Consider the following 24,527-nt stretch of genomic DNA (forward strand, 5'->3'; position numbering starts at 1 on the left):
AGGGAGTGTGTGGAAATGGGGTGAGGCACAGGGCAAATGCAAAAAACAGCACATTAAAGCATGAGAGTGGGAACTACTGAGTATTTTCATCTAATGAAAACAGCCAATTTGCTTTTAGCAATAACTTTAGAAATTAATAAAGTTGTTATCTTCAAGTCTCAGACGCAGTTGTCAAACTGAAGTTTGCTCACAAAAATGTTACCATTTAACATTTGATATAAAACTATTAAAAAAATATCTATTTCAGGCTTTTTCCTTGCTCTGCACTTCTCTGTGAGAGCCATTTCCCACTGCTGCTTAGATGCCATATCAAACACTATTCTAATTCATCCAGTCTATTAATGAGAACTTTTCCATTTGATATTTTCACAGATGTGGCACAAAGGTGTAACTTCCATGCAGTTTCTCACCTTGAATTAGTGGTATGTACCGTGCTAACAGCTTTGCCCTCTTCTTTTCATATCCTTTCTGAGTGATGTCTCCTAAAGAAAAGAAGAAATAAATACATGTTGTTTGGAAATTCTACATTTAAATCTTTGCATCAAGCACATTTTGTCAGCAACACATTGGTGAAAGAGTTTAACAAAGCAAACTATGCAGGGAAAAAACAACAAAAAAGGTATTAATTACATAGATATATGGATTCAGCCCACCTCTGGCAAAGTAGAACTCCTTTTACTCAGTCAGATTTCACACATAAGAGTTCTTACTCTGTATTTTAAGATGATTCTCACATACTTTCCTTAATCCATAAGGACTGTGTTTAATTTTTTGCTTAATATTCTTCATTTCCTCAAATATCTGCCTAATCCCTATATCAGGAACACTAACAGACACAAAGACATTTCATTCTGCCATCCCCAACCTCCATCCAAGTGAAAATGCATAATTTCAAACTACTGACACTCTCCCAAAACAAGCAATGGGAGTTCAAAGACATTGGTCAAAAAAGATAAGAAAAACAAATGCACATCCTGGAGTGCTTCAATTATTGCAGGTATTTCAAAATACAATCTGCCAGTTTTTCTTCATAAACCCATGTAAATATTATATACAAAATTTGGGCATAACACAGAAATTACCATTTTTCTTGAGCAGAAAAAAAAATTAGCAGAAAAAACACACAGAAATATAATTTTTATGTATATATAGTATTATCATATCAAAATGAGAATTAGATCAAACTAAAACAAAGCACTACAAATGCCCAAGCAGATTTGTCTGCCTGGGAACATGTGGTCAAAATGACAAACTACACTTTTTATGAAAAAAAAAAAAAGGAAAGGATATCAGAAGATATCTTCTTTCAGAAGAAGAGATGCATAATTATCAATTATGGAAGAAATAAAAAACCCAATCCAACAGACAAGAAGCACCAGTAAGAAGAACAGTTTTTCTCAAACCAGAAGTAATTTGGAAGACTAAAGCTCAGCAAATTCTTGAAGGATCAAAACTGTACCTTACAGCAAAGTGCTGCACTGTAAGCTCAGTGAAGACACCAATTTGCACAGCTTCATAAATGCTGCACATAATCCTTATCCCAACCCTGTGTGCAGCTCAGCCTCTGCCAGGTACCACCCAAGTGCACAGGTAGGTAAACCATGATCAAAAGGCAGGCTTCAAGAGAGAGTCCTATTCAAAGCAGAGTACCTCACATGCTGGCATCCTGCTGCACTTGGAATTCTTTGATTTGGCTGGAATGCTGACTGGAAGGACTTTGCTTGCATGAGGTTAAGCAAAGGACAAAGTCAGAAGCATCTCTGCCGCTTTGTGCAACGCCGCCGTGGCAGGTCGAGCTGTGCTGCCCAGCCGAGCTGGGCTTTGTTCCTTTCTCCAAAGCCTGGGGGTGGGGCTCCTCCTAACAACTGTTCCCCCCTTGCCCCCAGAGCCTCAGGGGGATTCACCCATCATATGGGGTTTTTGTGATCCCTCATTGCTTCCAAAAGGAGCCACTTCGCCACACTGGTACACCGGGGCCACAGCTGCTGTCATTTAGCCTCACTTTCTCCTGGGTTACTGGATTACACAAAAGCAATCTGAGGTTCCTCGGCCTCAGCAAGGCAGCTGGGAAGCCTGCACAGAGCCAGACACTGGGCTGAGCTGTGAGAGCTCTGTTTGGAAGAGATCTTGACTTGAAATATCTGATGTATTGCAAAGTATACATTGTAAAAGATGTCAGAGGTACCAAGAAAATTCATCTAGACAGAGATGAAAGTGGTAGCATTTCTTAAAACGATCTATAAAATATATTCTTCATTAGTGCACACAAGAATCTGTCATGTAGTTACCCCGATGCTGCCCAGGTGTGGTTCTATTCCACCATGAGAGCACTAGACATACCAGAATCTTAATGCCAAATTCACTATATGGAACTGAGAATGGATCTGTGGAAGCCTGGCACTTGCTAAAGATAGGGAAATGGCTCCTGGTCCCCAGTTTGCAGAGGTCAAGAGCAGAAACACAGCTAAATGAGCTGACTGTACATGATATGTGGATGAACCTAATCAGCTGGATCAGCTCTGCAAGATGGAACCTTTAATAACTGCACTGTCTGGCCACTGGTGAGCACAGCCACAACTGCAGGTCTGTCACCTTGGCTGCAGAAACCTTTGCCAGTTCCTTCAGGATCAAGTCAAGGGCACCAACATTGGCTTCTGCCTCAGAGGTGGCTCCTTGGTGGCTTGGAAAGGCAGGCAAGTTGTCAGTCTAAAACATAACTCACATGTCATCTGTAGAAGTATTTAAAGCATATCCCCCATGTCTCTGGGACAGGCTGTCACTGTATTTGAAAAGGTGCTGGAAGTAGAAGAATCATTTCAGCAGACATCATTGCTACTTGTACATCTTAAACAACCTTTTTAAAAAAAGACCCTAAAGATGAACCAAAGATCAAAATAAAAATCCTTTAAGATGAACTACAGAAACATTGGAAAAGATGCGAGAAGGTTAAGGGACGATGGCAGAAATTAAACAGTCTACAGAAAACTGGAAGTGGTTTGGGAAATATTTTCTCCATATGCACACCTGTGAGCTTCAAGCTGGGACACACACAGGTGTGCCATCAAAAGATTCTGCCCATGACAGTTCACAGTCATTTTTATTTAACACACAAGCTTTTATCACTACCTAAATCTAGGAACCAGAACAACTGCTCCAAACCTATGACTAGTACCCATTCCAAGCCTTACCTGGCACATGTTCTCCCAGACACTACACTTATGTAAATCAGACACAAGCCAAACTCATCAACAGGCAATAAAGGAACTACAAGATGAAAATCATCGCTTGCAATCAAAGAAAGTTTTGGATCTCCAAACTGTACAGCAGCCAACACTTGCTGCCATCCCTGAAATATAGGCTCTGATATTCTGTGCCTACCACATCTGGTAGGTCGACTGATACCTTAATTTAGTTTGCATATGATGAGCTAAGTGAAGTGTGAAAACATCTTGATTGGAATCTTTCATATTACAGGAATCTCTTTAAAATGGAAATGACATCTGATCATTTCATATGGTGATGCATTTGACTAAGCCATTAGAAATTCTATTTCAAAGACCCTATTTGAAACATCCTGAGAGCATCACCATGACTTTAAAGCAGTATCACAAGTTTAGCACAACTTGGCTGAAAATGCACAGTACTGGTAATTCCTAATTTGCAGCAGGACTTGCATCCCTTTGAGGGAATTTGAGTTATTGAAGTATAAAACTTGTCTGATGTCAAAGCAGCAGCATGGAGATACACAACTATATAAATGGAGAATTTCATTAAACCTTTGCACGTACAACAGAATCACTGGCACATCAAGCTCCAGACACTAGGTAAATACTGACTAGCTAATTATATGTATCTTAATGATAGAAAGGGAAGGAATTGGACCAATATGTTAATAGCAAAGATCTGGTCTTCCACTCCATTCACAATTACACAGTGGGACTATATTTTACAATACCATTACTTGCCTAATAAATTATAGAAGGAATTATCAACACTAATAAAATTAGTTTGATCAAACCATTAGGAATTTCTAAATTGACAAAGCACTCCAAAGTAACATTTGGAATTAGAAAATTTGAAATTAGAATCAGAAAATTCTATTTTGACACATTCACATATCACATTTTCACCTTGAAGTTTCAAAGCAGTCGCAGGACAAAGGCACCACTTGTATTTCACAACCTGAAAAAGCCAAGGGTGGGTGAATCCTGCATTCAGAGAGGATGGGCAAAGTCAGTGCATTCCAGGTTGTTCTGTTCCATACAACCCATACTTGGCAAGTGTGTGTGTAGGCAGGGAGAAGAGAGAGCTGCTCCTTTTAAACTCTGCCTGGCTTAAACACTTATTTGCTTCATCTGCCAGGAGTCAGCATCTGACAGTGCAAAATAAGGTTAAATAACCAGATCACAAAAGCAGCCTTAGCAGCAGTTTCTGGGCTCAGTTAAGCCAAATTAATGAATTGTTCTTCCCCTGCTGCAGTAAATCCTTAAGCTTGGTCCACAGGGAGACAGGAAAAGCTCCAACTCTGCCACTTCCCTTCCATGCTGTTGGAGCTCCCTGCAGAACACAGACAGACTGACAGATGCCAGCTATGTGTACACCTGTGGGTGAACAACATCTATCACACCAGGTACCACTTCCATTAGAATGGAGATCAGTAACTTTGCCATCCCCTTCAAAAGGCTGAGGAAAGCTACAGACATGGGGAGGAAGGAATGGGAATCCTCTGGCCCATAGGGAATGTACTGTCTGCTTCCACAAAAGCCAACAAAAGAAGCTGGGAAAAAACAGACTAGGAGTGGTCAGGCAGATCAATGGACAGGGTCTTTAAATGTCAACCAAAAATTAGAGCTTGATGTTTACTTATGAATAACTCTAACACAGTTATTTTGGTAAGATTCCAAGGTGAAAAGCTTTAGAAAGAATGCTGTACACATGCAATGTACTCTCCATCATCAAAATGCTATTTCAAAACAATCAAAATATCAGTGTACTATAGAAATGAAAACTCCAAGAGTTTCTGTTTGTCACTTCCTAGCTGTATCAAGGATAAAATACCAAACTAACTGTCTGACAGGTAGTAAGCAACTATTATAATGAATGAGGCCAGAAATAATTATCTGAACTAAGTTATTCTATGGTATCCCGAAAAAATTCCATTAAAACTGTCTCTATATTTGCCTAAAGATCCAAATCTAGAAACAACCAGGTACAGAGGAATCAAAGAAAAGCCTTTCTAAAGCATAGCTTCTTTTCCTTTCACATCCTTCACAGACTCATTATATAATGCATAGTGATTAACACAATGAAGATCCTTTACATTATTAAACCAGTATGAAACTTTATTTTTATGGTGTGTTTTTGGATGTCAGCAATGTTGATTTTTTTTTCCTCTCTCCACTAATATGCAAAAAGTTACCACAACAGTCAGAGATATTTTACAGGAAAGAGAGCATGTCATATTTACTACTTGCAAAAAGCTCATATTTAAACTTTGGTAGCCATCACAAAGATCAGAGCAAAGGTTCCATTTAGGCATGATGCACCACACTAAAGACCGAAGCAGACTGATTCAAAAATCCATGACCATGGAAATATCCAACTCATTCATGAGACCATGAAAATAATTTAAAAACCCACTAGCAAACCCCAAAACACTCCAACAGCAGCACAACACTCAAAATTCACCAAGTATGTCAAAAACATACAATGAGAAGATCTGTAACCTGCAGTGTCTACTCCATACATAAGTTAATCCAATTTGTAAATGATGAAACTTTTTCAATGGATTTCTAGGTCTCGTTTTCAGATTTGATTAGTTTCCTGACACAGCATTACCACAGCCTCACATGCACTGTAAAACCATGCTTTTAGAGAAAAGATTTACAGTTAATCTTGAAATAACAGGTGAGGGGGGGTGGCTACTGGGCAAAATTTTACGGCGAATGCAGACACTTTGACTTCTTAAAATAAAACATTGGCATATTTTAAAAAACCAACCTTCATCAGTACTCACGTTAAAGCTACATAAATAACAAAATACAATGTAATTTTACTAAGAAATCAGACCTCACTGATATACTGGGTGCACGTAAGTCATCTGACATGATCACAAAGAATCAGATGAATGATTCAGAGATCCTGGCTGAACTACAGAATGATAAACTGAAAAAAAAAAAAAGAAACCAGCTGAATTATTCACAGAAGGAGGCAGCAAAGCAAGCCAGCTGGTGCACACAGACATCCTCTCATGGCAGGAAAAAAAAAACATCAATCCCTATTAGGACCAGAACAGTTCAGTGCTTGCACATTTGGGAAGCCCCAGCATGGGTCCCTGTGGTGGCTAAACTTATTTACAATTTATTTCCAGTTGCAACACTACTCATTAAGTGTATTTTCTGATGAAATGGAGCTCTCCCTGAACAGCATGAATCAAACATTGGCAACAAAATGTTGAGCAGGGAGGTTGGACCAGATGACCCACTGTGGTCCCTTCCAACCTGGCCCATTCCATGGTTCTGTGGCTTCTGCCAACTGCACCTTTTCCTTTGTTTATCTGTTACAAAGAGCCAAAGGAAAGGCAGGTTTGGTGTCTGCAGGCTCAGATGCTCAAGCCCCCAGCCAGCACCTGTTTGAGGTTCAATGTAACATGCTGATCCCCAGGCTGCTGCCAAGGCAGGGGCTCAGCAGCAGAATTTTCTATGAACTAAGGTTTGTTAAAAGCTTATTTGGGAAATGCATCTTTATCACAATAAAGTATTGAACACAAGATTCGTTTTTAAATCAGCTGCTTAAGAACAAAGCATGTTAGGGAGAAAAGATGAATCAACTCCAGTACATACCAAACACATTTCCACAATGTCCCATGCAGTGATACCCATAATCAAAGGCCTGAAAAATACTCTTTTGCAGTAATATATCCTTACCAGCATTAATGATCATCTGGAAGAGACAGGTTAGCAGTACCTTAAGTCACTTATTCTTCCTTGCCACATCTGCCTAATCTTTGCAATTGCTGTTTCCCAAAATATGCATATGGATATGGATTCTGTCCTGCATCTTTTGATCCTGAATCCATGTATTTGATGGCATTGCCTCTGAATGTCCTTACTAAGCTACTTGCTTATTTACCTTTACTAATCCTACTGTAAGAGGAAAAGTATTTGATTGTCAACTGAATGAGAATTACAAAGTGCCTTTAACTGGAGCAAACCTGAGAAATCTAAAAATGCTGCCATTTGGGAGGTGGTCACATTTATAGAATCAGAGAATAGTTTGGATAGAAGGGATCTTAAAGCTCATCTAGTTTCAATACCCTTCTACGGCCAGGAACACCTTACACTAAACCAGGTGATTAATTATAATTTATAGTTATTATATAATGAGTGCTATAATACCCACAATGTTATCAAAGTATTATAATTTACAATTATGATTATAGAATTAATTTATAATTCCCTTGTTAAGGTCATATCATTAAACTGCTTTTCAATTCATTCATAGTGACTTCTTACCTTTCCAGCTTCCTACTGTCACATCACTAACTCCAAAACCTCTATTTTTTTCCAGGATTCCCCCATGGGAGTTATTCACAGAAGATTTTGGTCCATCCAAAAGGCTGTATTCTTAAGTCTTCCCTATTCACACAGACTGACCTCCTTCTGTCCTAGGATATGCTCATCTATTTCCTGCCAAATTACACTTCTGGTTTTCTGGTGGCCAATTTCTTACTACTTTGAGTCTGGGAAACAGACAGGAGACACAAAAATACCAATAAGTTATTCAGAAAAGCTGTACTAGAACAACCATGAATGTCAGACAGGCAACTCACTTTAGGATTTGGTATTCTTTCTCTGACATGTGATCTCTCCATGTCCATGCCACAGAGATTCATTGAGGGCTGACCTTAAATCTGGTGTGCAGTTTTGGTGCTGTCATTAATGCCAGCACTGCTGAAAGGTCACTTAAATGTGCTGAACACTCTGTCCATCATGAGGGTGGCTCAGGAGGAGTGCAGCAGCAGAGCTGTGAGAAACAGAGGCAGGGAGGCAAAGGGTGCAGGTGCACGAGGCAGGATGGCAATGGGAAGAAAGGGACCTGCTCCCTTTGGATGCCCCAAGAAAAACTGCCCAGGACACATCCTGCACCAGGCCCCTCAAAAACCCACAACAGCACAAAGCTTCAATCAAACAACGAGTTTCAACAAAACCTGGTTTCAAGGAAGCAACAAAACACCAAAGTTGTTCTTGTATTGACACCAACCAGTTCTGCTTTCCTCAAGCTCTTCCATTATAAGCAGCTTTTACCACCACAGCTCCTTAACACTGAGCACTATTAAGTAACTACAAATCATCTAATCACTTGGAATCTCTTTATTAAAATAAAAAGATTGCAAGCAATTCCCTTAAAACAATATTCATCTCTGAACTTTGGAAAGTTCACGTATTTGATGCCTTAACAGTGAAGCCCAGTACAAAACCCCACCAATGCAGTGCTACCCACTACTAACACAACACACAGAGTGTCTCCAAAATGCAAGCTCAGACAAACTATTACACTTCCAAAGACAAACAGTGGAGCACAAAAACATCAGATTTAAGCTTATCCATTCAGTCCAACAAACACCCTTGGCGTGCAACTGCTGGGAAAATTTACATGACTGCATTTATTTTTCAGCAGGACCCGTGACTCATCCAGGGCACTGAAGAGACATTGTTCAATAAACAGAATATTGAATAGGTATCTGTTTTGTTTCTTAATTCTTTTGCCAAGAGACAAAAGGCTTCAGAACGCAGGAGCTCATGAACAGGAAGGTCATGGATGAAGGGACAGATTGGCAGTACTTGGGAAGGAGAAGTCACCACCTGTTTCAGCTTTTTAATCCTAAACCAGAAAATAATACTTGTTTATACTCAAAACAGTCTTGTTCAGACATGTCACAGTACGAAAAGTCACCTAATCCTAAATTCAGATCTAGTCTGACTGTGAATTTATTTCAAATCTCCTCCAAGATCACCAGCAGCACCTCTTGCTGGTGTTGAAACCTGGTAAAGCAGCAACAACCTGTTGGATGCTTGGGACTGGATGCAGGACAGAAAGCAGGACCACCCAAGGACTTCAAAACCAAACCAAGCCCAAAAAAAACCCCAAAAAACCCAAACCCAAGAAGAGATGCTACTGTTCACACAGAAGTCAGTACCTTCAAAGATCTGCTTTCACCTTGTATAAAACTGCATGAAAGAAGTTTCAAGATACATGCACAATCAAGCAAGCTACTGTTAAGTTGGTTTTCACTCAATCTCCTGCATTTAAACTGAGGCAATTGGAATATAAAAGTCTCCACACAAGAAACTCATGAGCAAAGAAACTGAGTTCAAAGCAATAGACAACCAACTTGTCTCCAAAAGCCCCAGCACCACTGACATTATCCTTCCAAATGCCCTCCTACAGAAGCACCTTCTCAGACAATTGAAAGGTGCTGTTAAAAAGCAGCACACTAAACTGCAATTGATTATTTATTATTTAAAAAGTAATTAAACATTAAAATGGCCAGAGCCACTTCAGCAAACCTTTGAGTTTCAAGGGATTACTGCTTGCTTTTTCCATCTTTTATGGCAGTTGACTCCCTTATGATTGTTTCAATAACCAAGACTTAGACAATGTCTGTGATAAGTGGAATATACTAGCATTTTTTAATTGACACCCCACATCATGTCCAAATAGTTTGAATAATTGGTTTAAACATTCCTAAGACAAAGCCATTCTTGTTCAGGCATCTACATTACTTTTAGATAAAGAACTCCTTACAGTGCTAACACAGAACATGCAGATACTCTTAGAGTTCAGGATTTCAAATAGCTATAATCAGTCCCTTCATTTTAACTGACCATCAGAAGACACTTGAATGGCCTTGCTGCATTTCATAAACAGCTGTGAATTTTGAAACAATTAGATTCTTGTTAATCTAATATGTAGAAGCTGCTGATGTGGACCTGTACAAATGCTGCTCCACTTCCTCTGCCCATTCATCTAGAATGGGTTTCTCAAGTTCCCCAGTCTTCTCTCTCCCCAGTCTTGATTAAGACCAAGGAAAAAAAAAAAATCACTTCTCTACCACGACTTTTATTAATTAATGAGCATTTTGGTTTTTATTCCTGGAAAAATTAAAACTTTCCAGCTGTCTGGTAAGAGAGCTCTAAATCATCAATTTATATATATATACACATACATACACACATCTGAATGTATTTGAACAAAATTTTCCTTTCAGAAATGCAACTCCATTCCCAAGAAAACTGTCTGGCATGCCATTATTAAGCACTCTTTTTCAGCCAAAATTCTGCAGTTTTTGACTTTCCAATACCTCCAAACAGCAGAGCTTTTCTGATTTTTATATATGTCTTCTTAGGATGCACCGTGGTATTGAGAAAACCACTGAATCCCAGTAATCCTATATTCTCTACAGCTGCATGGCTAAATCCCCCAGTGCTTCAGAAATGAGACCATTCAGAAATTGGGTTTTTTGCTACACTTGAGCTCTGCACCCTAGTGCCCTGTGATTCCAGCTACACCTGCAGAGTTTCTGCTGCCTCTTGTTTGCCACTGGGTGAGCCTGCCCTGCTGTTCCAGGGCCCTGCTGCAGCCCCTTGCTTGACATTGTGTTCTTCATGTACTACAAAAATAATAGTTTGGGATAAAAAGTGACCCTACTATGATGCTACTGTGTTGCTTTGTTATAGCAACACTAATTCATTTCTTGTTGAAGAAAATTTGTGAAACCTGTAAAGAAAACAGAGAGATCTGCCCACAACCTTTTGAGGAGATAAGGGCAGTTCTGAGACCATGCCTGGCACCTAAGCTTTCTCATGATTGTTGTCATCTCACTGCAAAGCTCCCATACCTTCTCAGTGATTTCTCATGATTGTTGTCATCTCGCTGCAAAGCTCCCATACCTTCTCAGTGGTTTCTCATGATTGTTGTCATCTTACTGCAGAGCTCCCATACCTTCTGGGTGATTTCTCATGATTGTTGTCATCTCACTGCAAAGCTCCCATACCTTCTCAGTGGTTTCTCATGATTGTTGTCATCTCACTGCAAAGCTCCCATACCTTCTCAGTGGTTTCTCATGATTGTTGTCATCTTACTGCAGAGCTCCCATACCTTCTGGGTGATTTCTCATGATTGTTGTCATCTTACTGCAGAGCTCCCATACCTTCTCAGTGATTTCTCATGATTGTTGTCATCTTGCTGCAAAGCTCCCACACCTTCTCAGTGGTTTCTCATGATTGTTGTCATCTCACTGCAAAGCTCCCACACCTTCTGGGTGATTTCTCATGATTGTTGTCATCTCACTGCAAAGCTCCCACACCTTCTGGGTGATTTCTCATGATTGTTGTCATCTCACTGCAAAGCTCCCACACCTTCTGGGTGATTTCTCATGATTGTTGTCATCTCACTGCAAAGCTCCCATACCTTCTGGGTGATTTCTCATGATTGTTGTCATCTCACTGCAAAGCTCCCATACCTTCTGGGTGATTTCTCATGATTGTTGTCATCTTACTGCAAAGCTCCCATACCTTCTGGGTGATTTCTCATGATTGTTGTCATCTCACTGCAAAGCTCCCATACCTTCTGGGTGATTTCTCATGATTGTTGTCATCTTACTGCAAAGCTCCCATACCTTCTGGGTGATTTCTCATGATTGTTGTCATCTTACTGCAAAGCTCCCATACCTTCTGGGTGATTTCTCATGATTGTTGTCATCTTACTGCAAAGCTCCCATACCTTCTCAGTGATTTCTCATGATTGTTGTCATCTTACTGCAGAGCTTCCATACCTTCTCAGTGATTTGTCATGGCCATGTCCTTGCAGCACTGACTCCTTCTTCCTCACAGCACAGCCAACAAACCCCAGGTTACTTCTCCCCCAGCTAACCCCCTGTTTTTTAGCACTCACCCTCACTGGACACAGCTGTGGCCTGTTAAGGGCAGGGCTGTTCCTGATTGGTGATCAGTACAGCTGCAACTCTTCAGGGCTGAGATTACCTTCTGCACTATTCTCTTACATTCTATCCCTCCACAAAGAACTGTTATTCCTTTTCCCATATCTTTGACTGAAAGCCCCTTAACTTCAAAGTTACAGTAAGTTGGAGGGAGGGGATCATATTTTCCATTCCAAGGGAGGCTCCTGCTTTCCTTAGCAGACACCTGTCTTTCAAACCAAGACACCCCCAGAAGAAGGAGACTGAAATCAAGAAATTCTCAAGAAATCTCAAGGAATTCTACTCATGTCAGGCTAATACAACATCCCTAAAAAAATTCTCCAAGTCACTGCCGCTGGAAAATAAAAAAATAAAAAAAATTTCAAAGTCAATAACTCTGCATGCAGATTTTCCTTAGAATCCTGTTGTTACTTTGTCTGCTGTGAGCAAAAAAATTTCACTACAAAAGCCACCAGTAAAGGCCTTTTCTGCAGAGGCTGGAAATCAGCAATGTTATTAACAATGTGTCAAGATCCAGTAACATCCACTGAATGACAAAAAGAAGGTTAAAGGCATCAACACAACATTCTTCTGTCATACTACAGATTCTATATTTATTTCTATGTTTATGCCTCACTTTCAGTAGCCCTCAGTCAAGAACTTGCTGCTCAGAATCTCTGCTAATAAACTCATGTATTCCAGACTCTCCAGAGGTGTGAGAGCCCAGACATCAGAAACTTTCCTGAAACATCTAAAAAGCCCTGAAGATCAGTCTCAAAGGCGTAACACCAATTCCTATAAAGACAGCAACTGGATTTCCTTTAAACCTAAGTTTTCCTCAGTCTCAAAATGCAACCCACTTGCATTTACCATAAAACACCAATTGCTAATTCCACTAAGTACATATTACTTCACTAATAATGTCTACAAACTGACAAATCTGCAGAAGTTACTACACTATCACCAGGTTTATCATCTGAAGGGAGTATGTCACAAAGCTTTTTTGGGGGTTGGGCAGGTTACCCTCCTCTGATCACAATGTGAAAGCCTTGTGCTTACAGAAATATCTTTTTTTAAATTATTTGAACCATGTTTTGCTGAAGATACTTTTACTAATTACAAAACAGCCAACATGAACTTCAAGTGAACTGTCATACCTTCCTTCTCGCCCAAAATTAGGTAAGGTTCAGTTACACAGCATCAGGTAACAATTGATGTGACTTATCTCACAGCATCAGGTAACAATTTCACTGCAATCATCCTCCCAAATATGACACCCACTGATGAGGACCACAAAGCAAGTTCTCCAGTTTTGCAGCTCATAGCTTCCCTTCTGAAAGGGCATTGAGAACCTATTTCATGTGATGAACACAATTTTGATAGCATCAGTGCTGCATGAGTCATCAATCTATCCCACAGTCCCCTTCAATCTCCCCAGGGAATTATCTCATACCGATTGAGAATCTCTCTTTATTTGCCAGTGTCAAAACATTGCTTGTTTGAACACAGCAAGGCTACCTCTTGTCATGAGTCAGTTTATTGGGCTTCCCAAACTGCACCAGCTGCACCAGCATGTGACTGAAGCCCTGCAGAGTTCAGCTCCAAGCTAAGCATCAAGTGCTATCAGTTCACTACTTACAAATATTCACTAAGGAAAGGAAAATCCTCCAAAAATCTCATGGCTTGTTATTAGTGCTGAATATTTTGGACAGAAGTGCATAAAAGCAAGAAAAGGCTCATTCCACAGTGAGGAAAAATCTACCTGTTTGTAGCACAAGAGTGGCTAAAAGGCCCTAACCCAAAAAGAGAACAACCAAATAAATGGTACAAGCAAGAGCCTGCCCATGGAAGATGCAGTGAGGTGCTGTAGGGCACAGAAAACATGTAATGATCACAAGAACAAGTTGTCAGTTATTAGCTATTCACAAGTTTTACATGTTTTAAATTATTTTAAATTTTTTTTCCTCTGGATGCAGTCCAGAGAACACCGGTCCTGCCAGGAAGGAGGAGCAGCAATATAGGAGTTGTGTCAGTACATACTGAGTTTGTCTAATCTAATTCATATGGCTTCCATTTTAAATAAAAATCCAAGACTATTTATTTCTTATATTACCTACCATTTTCTGGTTTCACTAAGCATTCTGCTATTCCTCCTCTGTCTCAAACCAGCCTGTAATCACCTCATCCCAACTACCCTGCTACACAGACTTATCTCACAGTTTAAGACCCATATAACTTGCTAGGATAAAAGTAACATATACAAGGATTTATACACAGACGTTCTATAATTTAAATTATGATTTATAATCTTAACAGTAATTTAAGATTAGAATATTGAGCCACAGCTACAAGAATATGTGTGTCAAGGAAGGTTTTTATAGTTTTGCTGGGGCCGTGCCCCAAGTTACTTATATTGTAAGTAACAATGAAGTAACAACCAAATAAAAATCAATTTCACTGGAAAGAGGCAATATCCATAGTGATATCTTCTGCAGATCTTTGTCCCAGTCCCTGCCTTCTGTAAACACCTTTGTTACAGCTATTTCCAGCACCTCAAGTTCTTCTTTCAATTAGCAGAATCTAAACATTCTGAAGGGCATGTGAAAACATCATCTTCTAGGAAGGGAAGAGTCTCATTTGCTAATGGTCAGTCTTGGGCACTGATAAATTGATGTCCTGTGGAAATCAAACCAAATCAGAGCCCTGCCAAAATCTGCTAAAAGCCAAATCTGAAGAAAACTACGACTTTGCATATATTTAGGCAATAGTTGCTGATATATCTAATCTTGGCTTCATAGCTGTGAAAAGTCTAGAATCACAAATATAATTTGTTGCAAACACTAAGCTCATCAGAAGAATTTCCTGTTTAAAAATACACATTTCCTTAACACATTCCTTCATCTGTAGCACGATCACACTGGTTGATGACTGACTATAAGTAGTGCTTTTAAACAGACTGGTTTATTCAATAATTCATGAAAAGTAACCCAAACCCTCTCTAGCAAGGAGGCTGTAGATGGAAAGTGAGCACAGGGATAACAGTGCCCATCACCTTGACTCCTGTGCTATTGCTCAAACTGTCCAGCCACGGATCTGTATCTGACCATCACAGAATATATCATTTCTCAGTTTCCCAAACTGCTCAAGGCAGACAAACATGTGGCAAAAATACAAGACACAAACCCACAGCAGCCAAACTAATCCTGACCCCTCTGGTGTTTCTGTGTATGCAGGCAACTGAGACTTTGCAGAATCAAACTGGGAGGATCTCCAGAGTGATGCTCTTAACTTCACTTGCACTAGATCAAGGCAGGGGAAAAAGACCTCAAGCTCCTGCCAGGAGTGACTGTGGGATCATCTGATTGACTGTTAAGAAGTTTCAGGGTCATACATTTTACTACACAGACCTCTAACCCAGAGGCAGTAAAAGAAGGCAAAGAGCAAGAATGAGCATCCCCAAGCACAACCATTTTAATTCCTACAACCTGTACCACACAACCTCAACTCACTGGCTTATAAAGTCTAAGCTTCTTCATGATTTTGAAGAATTCAAAAAATTCTTCAAAATAATTAGAAAAATGCTCACACCTACATTTTCTCTTTTCAAATAATGTTTCTGAAAGAAAAATGAAGGAAAAAGTCTTTACTGAGCTGCCATCTCTGAAAACAATGAATATTCTTTGCAAGCTGAAGTAACTCTCAGCAAATACAAATTATACACAAACATCTGAAATGAGAAACTTCAGTAATTTTGTTAGACAACACATAATTGCCAACAAATGTTTTGTGGTCACAGTGCCTTTTCCTAGCCCTCCCAAACTGTGTGCTTCCACAATATGGCCTGTCTGACATGCTTTCTTTGCAACCACACATTCTGGCACTTGCTAAACATTTCTTACTCCTTATAATGTAAGGCAGAAATCTCATCATGTGGGACTTGGACAGAATTCCATCTTCATACACAGGCAGCTGGTACATATGGAGCTGAAGCCCTTCCAGTTATATCTAACCCACCTCCCAACACAGGTTTTCACTGCTCCATAAGAAAATAACTTCTCAAGCACTATTTCATAAAATGCTGAGTTGACTGGTATTTTCCCTGTATCTGATGAATCCCAGATCTGTGGGACACAAACATATTGATGATGATTTATGGGAGCTTTCATATTTCAAGTTCTAGGACAAAATGCTGCTACAATCAGCAAGTCCTACATTTCATTTGAGGCTGGATCCACAACAGATTGAAGGAACAGCCGTAGAGATACAGGCAGACAGTGAAGAAGTTTATTTTGGGTATGGATTCATGTTGCAGCTAAGATGAAGTACTGGCACCCTCTTTCACTCTTCTGCCCTCAACCCAATCCAGCTCTGAGGCCATATGGCAGTAAGTAGGAAAAAGGAAAAATAAAAAAAAAAAATTAAAAACTTGAGCCACAGTGAATTATAACAAAAAGCCAGAAAAAAGATTCTTTGCATCTATCTTCATAATATCACAACACCAGCTATTAGTATCTTTTTAGTGTCCATAAATAGCAAATCCTACAAGAGGCAGATTTTTGTCAGACATCACTGGCATCCAGCAGAACACTGAACAAAAACTCCCTGCTAGTCGAGGGATGAAGCCCAACTGGCTTCACCAGGTGTTGGAATTCTCTTCAAGTTCTTAAAGGGATGTACACAGAGATAATTAAACAGAAAGGTCTTGACCTTTAAAAGGTAACAACAGACACAGAAGATTATAAGCTGCTTCTTTCTTCACTGAATTGTAAATTGCAGACATCAACCACAAGGCACAAGCTTCAACACAGGAAAACAACAACAACAAAAATCCACAGAAGCTTAAAATCTTTGTGTCCTCTGGAGCACTGCTGGGGAAACACCACCTTGAGAAAGAAGAAAGGTCATAATAAAGCAGTGAGAAAGTGATAGAAGGATATGATGATGATGATGATTTGGAGGTTTTAATGTTTAAGTCATACATTTCAACTTGGTCCCCTGAATTCTGCATTACAGAACTGCTTTGTGAGACCACTACACAGGAAAATCATACACTCTATTTTTACTATATGTAATGGTGGGGTAACAGTTGGACTCTGTAGTTTTTTCCAGCCTAGAAGATTCTATGACCTTCGAAGCTGGGTCTGCAATCATCACATCAAGAAAACTCAGGTGAATGCACCAAGTTTGTGTTTCCTCGAGAGCTACAAGCCTTGTGCCAAGAAACTGTCAAATACTTTGATACTTATTCCAAGGTAAACACAAGGGTTCTTAATAACCAAATGACTGGCATGTAATCAAGAGAGACTGATATGTTTTCCCTCCCACTTGCACACAGGTATATTAAAGTCTGTCTTTCAGTAACAGAACTGGGTGATACATCTGTAACTGTATGACATATCAACAAGCAGGCACCTTCTTTAATCCAAGAGATGCCACAGCCCATCTTCATGAAATCACATTTCAGAAGAACAGTCTATTCCTTTCAAAAACCAAACTAACCCAAAGGAAAAAAAAATATTCCCAACAGCATTTTAACCAGCAAATGGAAAAGTCACTTCATGATCTCAAGACTGACAGAGCTTAATTTAGGTTTAGGGGACAGATAGGGAGGTAGGACATAGGACTGTGTTCAATGCTAATTTTATAAAGGTCTATTTACTTCCTAAATGTGCATTTATAATTTCAAGGGAAGCTTATTTTTACACAATAACACCTGGAAGAAAATGTATTTCCTTTATTCTTCTTAATGTACAGGTTGCCATCATACTTTTGTTCCTCACCAGGTTTTAACCTTCCTTGCCAATGCAACATACAAAAGAATAACAAGACTTCTACTCAAATACAAGAAAGAGATTAATTTAAACACTGGTTAACTACAGCAGAAATCTAGAAGACAACCAATAAAAGCCCCAAGCACCTAACTGGTTGAGTCTGAAATTCTGCTTTGATGGGAAAAGAAGTTGATGACCTAGCAATCCCAGTTTTCCTGGTTCAGAATCTTCTCTTTCCTCACAGTGATAAAGGTAACAGAACACTACATTTAGTCCTTTTTTCTGCAAGCCTTTAAGTGCATCATCATCATTCTTAAGCTGGAAGCCAGAGCCAACAAAATAAGTCTGGATGTCCTCACTGTTCACAAAATTGTTTCATTAGAAATAGCTAAAGGTAAGAAGTGTAAGGATGCTCTCAGCTAAGACCAGATACCTTGTTTATCCTCCTATGTTCCAGAAGGCAGGAAAGAAAACAGAGGAGGGAGGGACAGCAGAATAACAATGATGGAAAAATGAGTATGATGGAGGAGTGGGAATGGGAACAAAAGGGAAGGCACATTGCAGATGAAAACCATTGCCAAAAGTACTGTTCCACTGCTACAACAGTGCTTTCTAACACGGCTGCCAACATTTTAGGTCAACTCAACAAGAACCTCTTAACCAGCTTATTATCTTCCAAAATAGAGGGGAGAATAAACAAAAAATCTCTCATCATCCAGCACATCAGACATGGCAAGATAAAGAAAATGGGTCCATTTGTTTTACCCTCCCAAGGTAGAAAGGTTCAGAGGACTCTTGGCGCTCAGTGTGAGGCCTGAGGACATAGAGAGGAAAGGGTGAAGAAGGAGTAACAGTTCCTGGGTAACCTGGTTTTTGTGTGCTGAATACAGAAGCCTTGCTAGGCAGCACCATGTGGTCTAGCCTAGCCTGGTTTGGTTGGCACATGGCTTTGGCTTGAGGAAGGGGGAAAAAGCCAACTGGCAGCATGGAGAAAGGCCAATCTGGGCTGCTGAAGAATGGCAAGGCATGGCCACTCAGGTAGAAAAGTTACTTGTGAAAATCTGTTGTTCTTCTATTATTTCTCTAGAGTCTTATATTGTTGTTATCAGACTTCTAAAGTCTATACCTCTTTGGTGTATTCTTATGGCTGCAGATCTTCACTGACTCCTTCTTCTGCATGCTGTTCTCTCACAGCTCAGGGCTCCTTCAAGGCTCTCCCTGACTGGCTAACCCACCCCCTTTTATCCCAGTCATCTTCATTGGTTACAGCTGCAGCCCAATTAAGGACATCACAGCTGCAGCCCATCAAGGACAACCGGGACCTCTGGGGCGAAGTCTCTACACAGATATTCAAATACAAATATTCAAATACAATACATTTCCTCTACTATAGAAGTCTGTCACATGGATGCCCATGTCCCCAAGAGTCAGGCTAATGAGGAACACTGAAATGAGAGGGTAGATCAGGCTGCAAAAATAGAGGTGCCACAGATAAGATGTGGACTGGCAACACAAGGGAGAGTTGTTCCTAGCTCAATGGGTCCATGATGCCCCAGGCCATGAGGGCAGAGATGCCACCTACAAGCAGGCACTAGACCAAGGAGCAGATTTAACCATGGACAGTATCTCCCAGGTTATCCACAACTCTAAGATGTGTGCTGAGATCAAGCAGGCCAGGCAGGTAAAATCCCTATGGTATGGTGGGCAGTGGTCCAAATATAAGTATGGGGAGGCCTGGCAGATTAATTATATCACACTGCCTCAAACTACGTGGCCATGATGGTAAAAACCACCATGGGATGGCTGGAGACCTACCCTGTGCCTCACACCACTGCCTGGAACCCCATCCTGGGCCTGGAAAACCAGCTACTCTGGTGGCATGGTATCCCCATAGGAACTGAGTCCAGCAACAGGACTGATTTCAGGAACAGCCTTAGGAACACCTGGGCCAGAGAACATGGCACTGAATGGGTGGACCACATTCCTTATCATGCCCCAGCTGCTGGGAAAGTTGAGAGGTGGAACAGACTGCTTAAAACCACCTTGAAGGCACTGGGCAGGGAGACTTTGAAAAACTGGGAGCTGCATGTAGCACCTGGTTAGTTAACACCAGAGGCTCCACTAACTGAGATGCACCTGCCCAGTCTGAACCCTTGTGAACAACAGAGATAACGTTCTGGTGGTACACATGAGAGGTATCCTGGGAAAAACTGCTTGGATTAATTCTGCCTCAAGCCAATACAAACCCATCTGTGGGGTTGTCTTTGCTCAGGGACCAAGCTGCACCTGCTGGTGCAAAAGGATGGAGAGACACAATGCATCCCTCAAAGGCACCTTGTTTTAGGGTGAACTGCCTGTCCCACTGTGCCTGTATCTAAATCTAGATATAATTGGGGTAATGCATGTATGTATATACTTTAAAAGTTTAAGTTTGATGTAACATGTTGGTATGGGGAAAAAAATTCAGGATGGATAATGTTAAAGATTAGGAGGTTTTTTTTCCCCTCTCAGGGAATTTTCTCCCATCTGCTGCCTAAGAGATGATAACGACTTGTACTTCAGAGACAAAAGATGTAGCCAAGGAGGAGAGGGCAAGGTGCAGCTGGCTGCACTCCTGTAGCTGAGGGGCTTTGCCTTGAGAAGGGTGTGAGATTTTGGCTGGGGCTGGGGAGCTGGGCTCAGCTCCTCACTCGCTCTCTCTCAGGATGGGGACAGCCCGCAGGACAGCAGCCAGGTGCCCAGACCTGTGCTGGGTGTTAACATGGGAGAACAAGCTTTGAAAACTCACTTAGTCCCCACGGGCATTTGGCAAGCCCCAGGTACTATCACACAATTAACAGTTTCTGCTGGAGAGCCCTGAAATTAAGAAAGAAAGATGCTGTAGGTCAAGTTTCACAGACTGCCATCTGTCTCCCCAGTTACAACAGTTCTTCCTACTGACAGCCTCAGATCATATTTACTTCCAAATATTTCCAAGACTTCCATAAGAGAAAACTACCATTTTAGGACCAGAAAAAACTTAACTCCTAAATCCCATTATTTATCACAGGAAAAACAGGTGCAAGTGTTTGTGGGTGTCTCTCCCTCACCTGATGTCACACAAAGAAATGTAATACCACATCAATACCGTTGGTGTAACAAAAGGACCTAAAGCTTTCAGGTCTGACCACTACCTTTAGGTTTTATAAGAAAGGTGTTCTGACAAAAAAAAAAACAACAAAACCACAGTATTCTTGCATCAATTTTTCAAAAAGCCCAATCAAACTAACTACAAAAAGTATTTGCTGAAATATTGCTGGAAAATTTGCAGTAGCCAAAGATGTCAGACATTAAACACCCTTACTTTTTCAGGAAATAGTTCACAGCTGGTGTCATCTTCCATTCAGAAATTACCTGCAGTACCTCAAAATGTGCCAAAAAACCCCTAACCTTTGCAAAACAATCCCCAAAATAACAAAACCCCAGAGAAAGCTTCTTTGTCATATACACAATTTCTTCCTTTCTTAAAAGGGAAAGAAAAATTGAAATAAAAATGACATTGAGAGCCAGCTTTCAGTCCAGGCAGATGTAAACACTTGGAGGGGAACCAGAGCAAGCAGTCACTGACCACTCCACATAAACTGCATCCTTTGCCACTGAAGCTCAGCCAGGCTCAGGGGAAACCTGTGAGCAATGTGGCAGGAAGCAGAAAATGCTCCTCCCCAAATCAACTGAGAAATAACTGAGGTTATAATCAAGATGGTAAGCTACATGAAATACTTTTCTATCTCTGAACTAATCCTACAGCCTCTCTGGTAGAAGCCACTGAGAGCAGTGTTGCCCATCTGTCAATCTGTGGAGTAATAGAATAGATTTGAACTAGCAAAAAAATCTCTTCAGCCTCTTTACTGTAGGTAATCTCTGGAGTTGCAGCTTAGTTCATAGAATCATTAGGGCTGGAAAAGACCTCCAAGATCACTGAGTCCAAAGTAAGACCAATCTACAAATTCCTAGCAAACAGAAGAAAACCCAAAGCCATATACTTCATGTTTCAAGCTGCAGAAATTCAGACCAAGGAAATGTTGTACCATTTACACGCTGGTCAAACACCACCTCAAAGTTAATACAACTGTGTTTTTCTTCCCCCAGTTTTTATCTGATTTTTACTGAACACAAATCCAGTGCTCTGCATCCAAATGGCCCGGACTAACTGGATCCAGAGAGCAACAAGCACCAAAAATTGGCAAGAAAATTAACAAACATAGTCATATATTCTTGTTGAGTCCCTGAACTGCTGGCTGAGACACTGCCACCACCACCAGTCCCAGAAGACAAAGCCAACACAAGCTGACACCAGGTCCTCATGGCTACATGAACACATCACACAACTTTATCTTGGACTATGGATCTTGTCCTTAGACAATCAAGGAACAAGTGAAGCACCTTCTTGCACAGATAACCCTGAAAAAGCAAAAAAACAACCCAATTCCAAGGTGGTGTACAAGTACATTTAGGCACCTAAATATATATATATATATATATGATGCCATTTAATAGAAAAAGTACAGGCTTTAAAATGCACATTGATGCCTTTGCTACAGAATCTCCACTGCAGGTAAGAATTTTTTTAAGAACTGTTTATAACCTTAGCTTGCTTTCAGAGCAGGGAAGAAAAAACGACACCAAACCTCCAAAACAAACAACCAAACCCCCAAACCCCAGTGTTTTATAGTTACCAATAAACAACCTGAAGTACTGGAGCTTACAGCATCCCCATCATACTCTTTGACACAGATCCTGCCAGTCTGATTAGGGAGCTCTGCATATTTCCATTACATCAGAAAGCTGCAGCATCTTTGAGTCTTAAGATAAGCAAGCCTAGCTCACAGATCCATCAGCTGAAACTCAGCTTAGGTGCCAGGAATGGTCTCAAAACTGCCCTTATCTCCTCAAAAGGTTGTGGGCAGATCTCTCAGTTTTCTTTACAGGTTTCACAAATTTTTTTCAACAAGAAATAAATTAGTGTTGCTATAACAAAGCAACACAGTAGCATCATAGTAGGGTCACCTTTTATCCCAAACTATTATTTTTCTAGTACGTGAAGAACACAAACAATGTCAAGCAAGAGATTAAGATCTTGTAAACCTGAAGGATTCCTAACAGTGCATATGACTGGAATTGTATCATGAACTGGCATTCCATCCCCATCCAAAATTCTTCTCAGTTGAATGCTCTACTTAGGATTTTGAGTTATCTTTAGAAAGTGCCAACGTATTCATGTCTCCATTCTTCTCTACACCTCGACACAAACACTGTTCCCAACTTTTGCTGTGATCATCTGAAGCACAACCAAAGGAGGAGATTAATCATCTTCCTGACTTATATTTTACAGGTGAAAATAATGTAATCAAAGAGAACAGACTTTATTCCTGCCTCATCACCACAACACACAAATATTCCAATTAACAAAGTACACAGACAAACTAGAAAGGAACTTCCTCTCATGTTTCTCCTTTTCTCTTTCTCCCTTCACAGTTCCTCTCAGATGATGGGAACATCCACCCAAGTACTGACCTTCTCTAACCTGAGGCATATTCAGTGTTAGAAATCTCAGAGTGCTGTTCCTTCCTCTCCAAGTAAGCAAGTTCTGAGCATTAAAAGCTGCCCATACAAACATCAAGCAATGGCAGGATACGAGCACATAACATATTACCAGATGTTGAAAAACTACCTGCAAACGTTTTCCAGTTTAGGAAACACAGAAAAGGAGTCACATCTAAGCTCATAAACTAAGTCTTCAGAGTGATCAAGGAATTCAAGCTCACGTTACCACTTTACCCAGTCTCTCCATTAACCCAGCAGCTACACAGAAATACACATTCCACATCAGACCCACAGCACCAGGACAGTGTGCAATCACTTCAGGCCTCTACAGGTTTAACATACTGCAGATCCCCCTATAAAAAAATACTTTATCAGTTAAAAAACCACACAGACAGGAACTGCACAGCAAAGGAGCCAGCCCCAGGATATCCCTGCACGTGTCAGCAGGCACACAGGAAGAACCACTGCAGGGCCATGGAGCACAGGGTCCCAGCTCACACACAGAGGAACTCACCTGGCACATGCAACAGGCCATGCCAGGTACTGCTCCTGCCTGTGCCAGCAGGCATGCAGCAACAGGCTCCACTTGGACAACAATCACCCATCCTACACTTCTCCCCTGCCTCTGCACCAAAGCTTCCACGCTGGAAATGACATCAGCAGACCTGTGAATAACTCCTGAAACCGTGACCTGAATCAGGCAGCACATGTTTAGGTGAATTAGCTCCAACTGTGCCCACCTGAACCTGCTGATCTGAAAACTGCAACATCTGAGGAGCACACTGAATGCGCCGAATCCCAAAAGCACAGGTGGTATTAACAGGTTTTTAGCTCTTCTATTTAAGGGTGCAGCTTGATGGTGGAACTGGGGGACATGCAAGGAGCAACTGCTCTCAGAACGTGCTGCCTCTGTCACCTCCACCCCAGCATGCCCTGCTGTGCCCAGTGCTGATACCTGCCTGTCTGCAGGACAGGCCACGCCAGAGAATCAGTATGCAAAAAATCCTTCCCCAGCTCCTTAACAGAGATACCACGACTGACACCCACAGGGCTGTTATCACCAAACACTGACCTGGAGGTGGAAGGCATGTCTCCTGGGGGCTGAAAATCCATCAAATGGTCACAGAGATCCTGTGCCTGGCACTGCATATTGTCACCTCTGGGCTCATTAATGCACAGGGCTGGAGCCCCTC

The 24,527-nt window shown here is 40.9% G+C and overlaps 1 protein-coding gene across 6 annotated transcripts in view; it reads right to left on the reverse strand.

The window, feature by feature from the left end:
* The window catches only part of DIP2A (disco interacting protein 2 homolog A), an 80,677-nt gene that overhangs the window by 55,051 nt on the left and 1,099 nt on the right, over positions 1–24,527 (reverse strand). For all 6 annotated transcript variants that reach the window (XR_011680321.1, XM_071434414.1, XM_071434412.1 and 3 more), the window contains exon 2: positions 411–482. Coding sequence is in view for 5 of the 6 variants with exons in the window: in XM_071434414.1 (XP_071290515.1) it covers positions 411–482 (72 nt within the window). In the remaining variant the exon portion in view is untranslated. The remainder of the gene's footprint in view (positions 1–410; positions 483–24,527) is intronic.

The sequence above is a fragment of the Agelaius tricolor genome, unplaced genomic scaffold (assembly GCF_023055355.1).
Source record: "Agelaius tricolor isolate 1412-34295 unplaced genomic scaffold, bAgeTri1.0.p SCAF_10, whole genome shotgun sequence".
NCBI lineage: Eukaryota > Metazoa > Chordata > Aves > Passeriformes > Icteridae > Agelaius > Agelaius tricolor.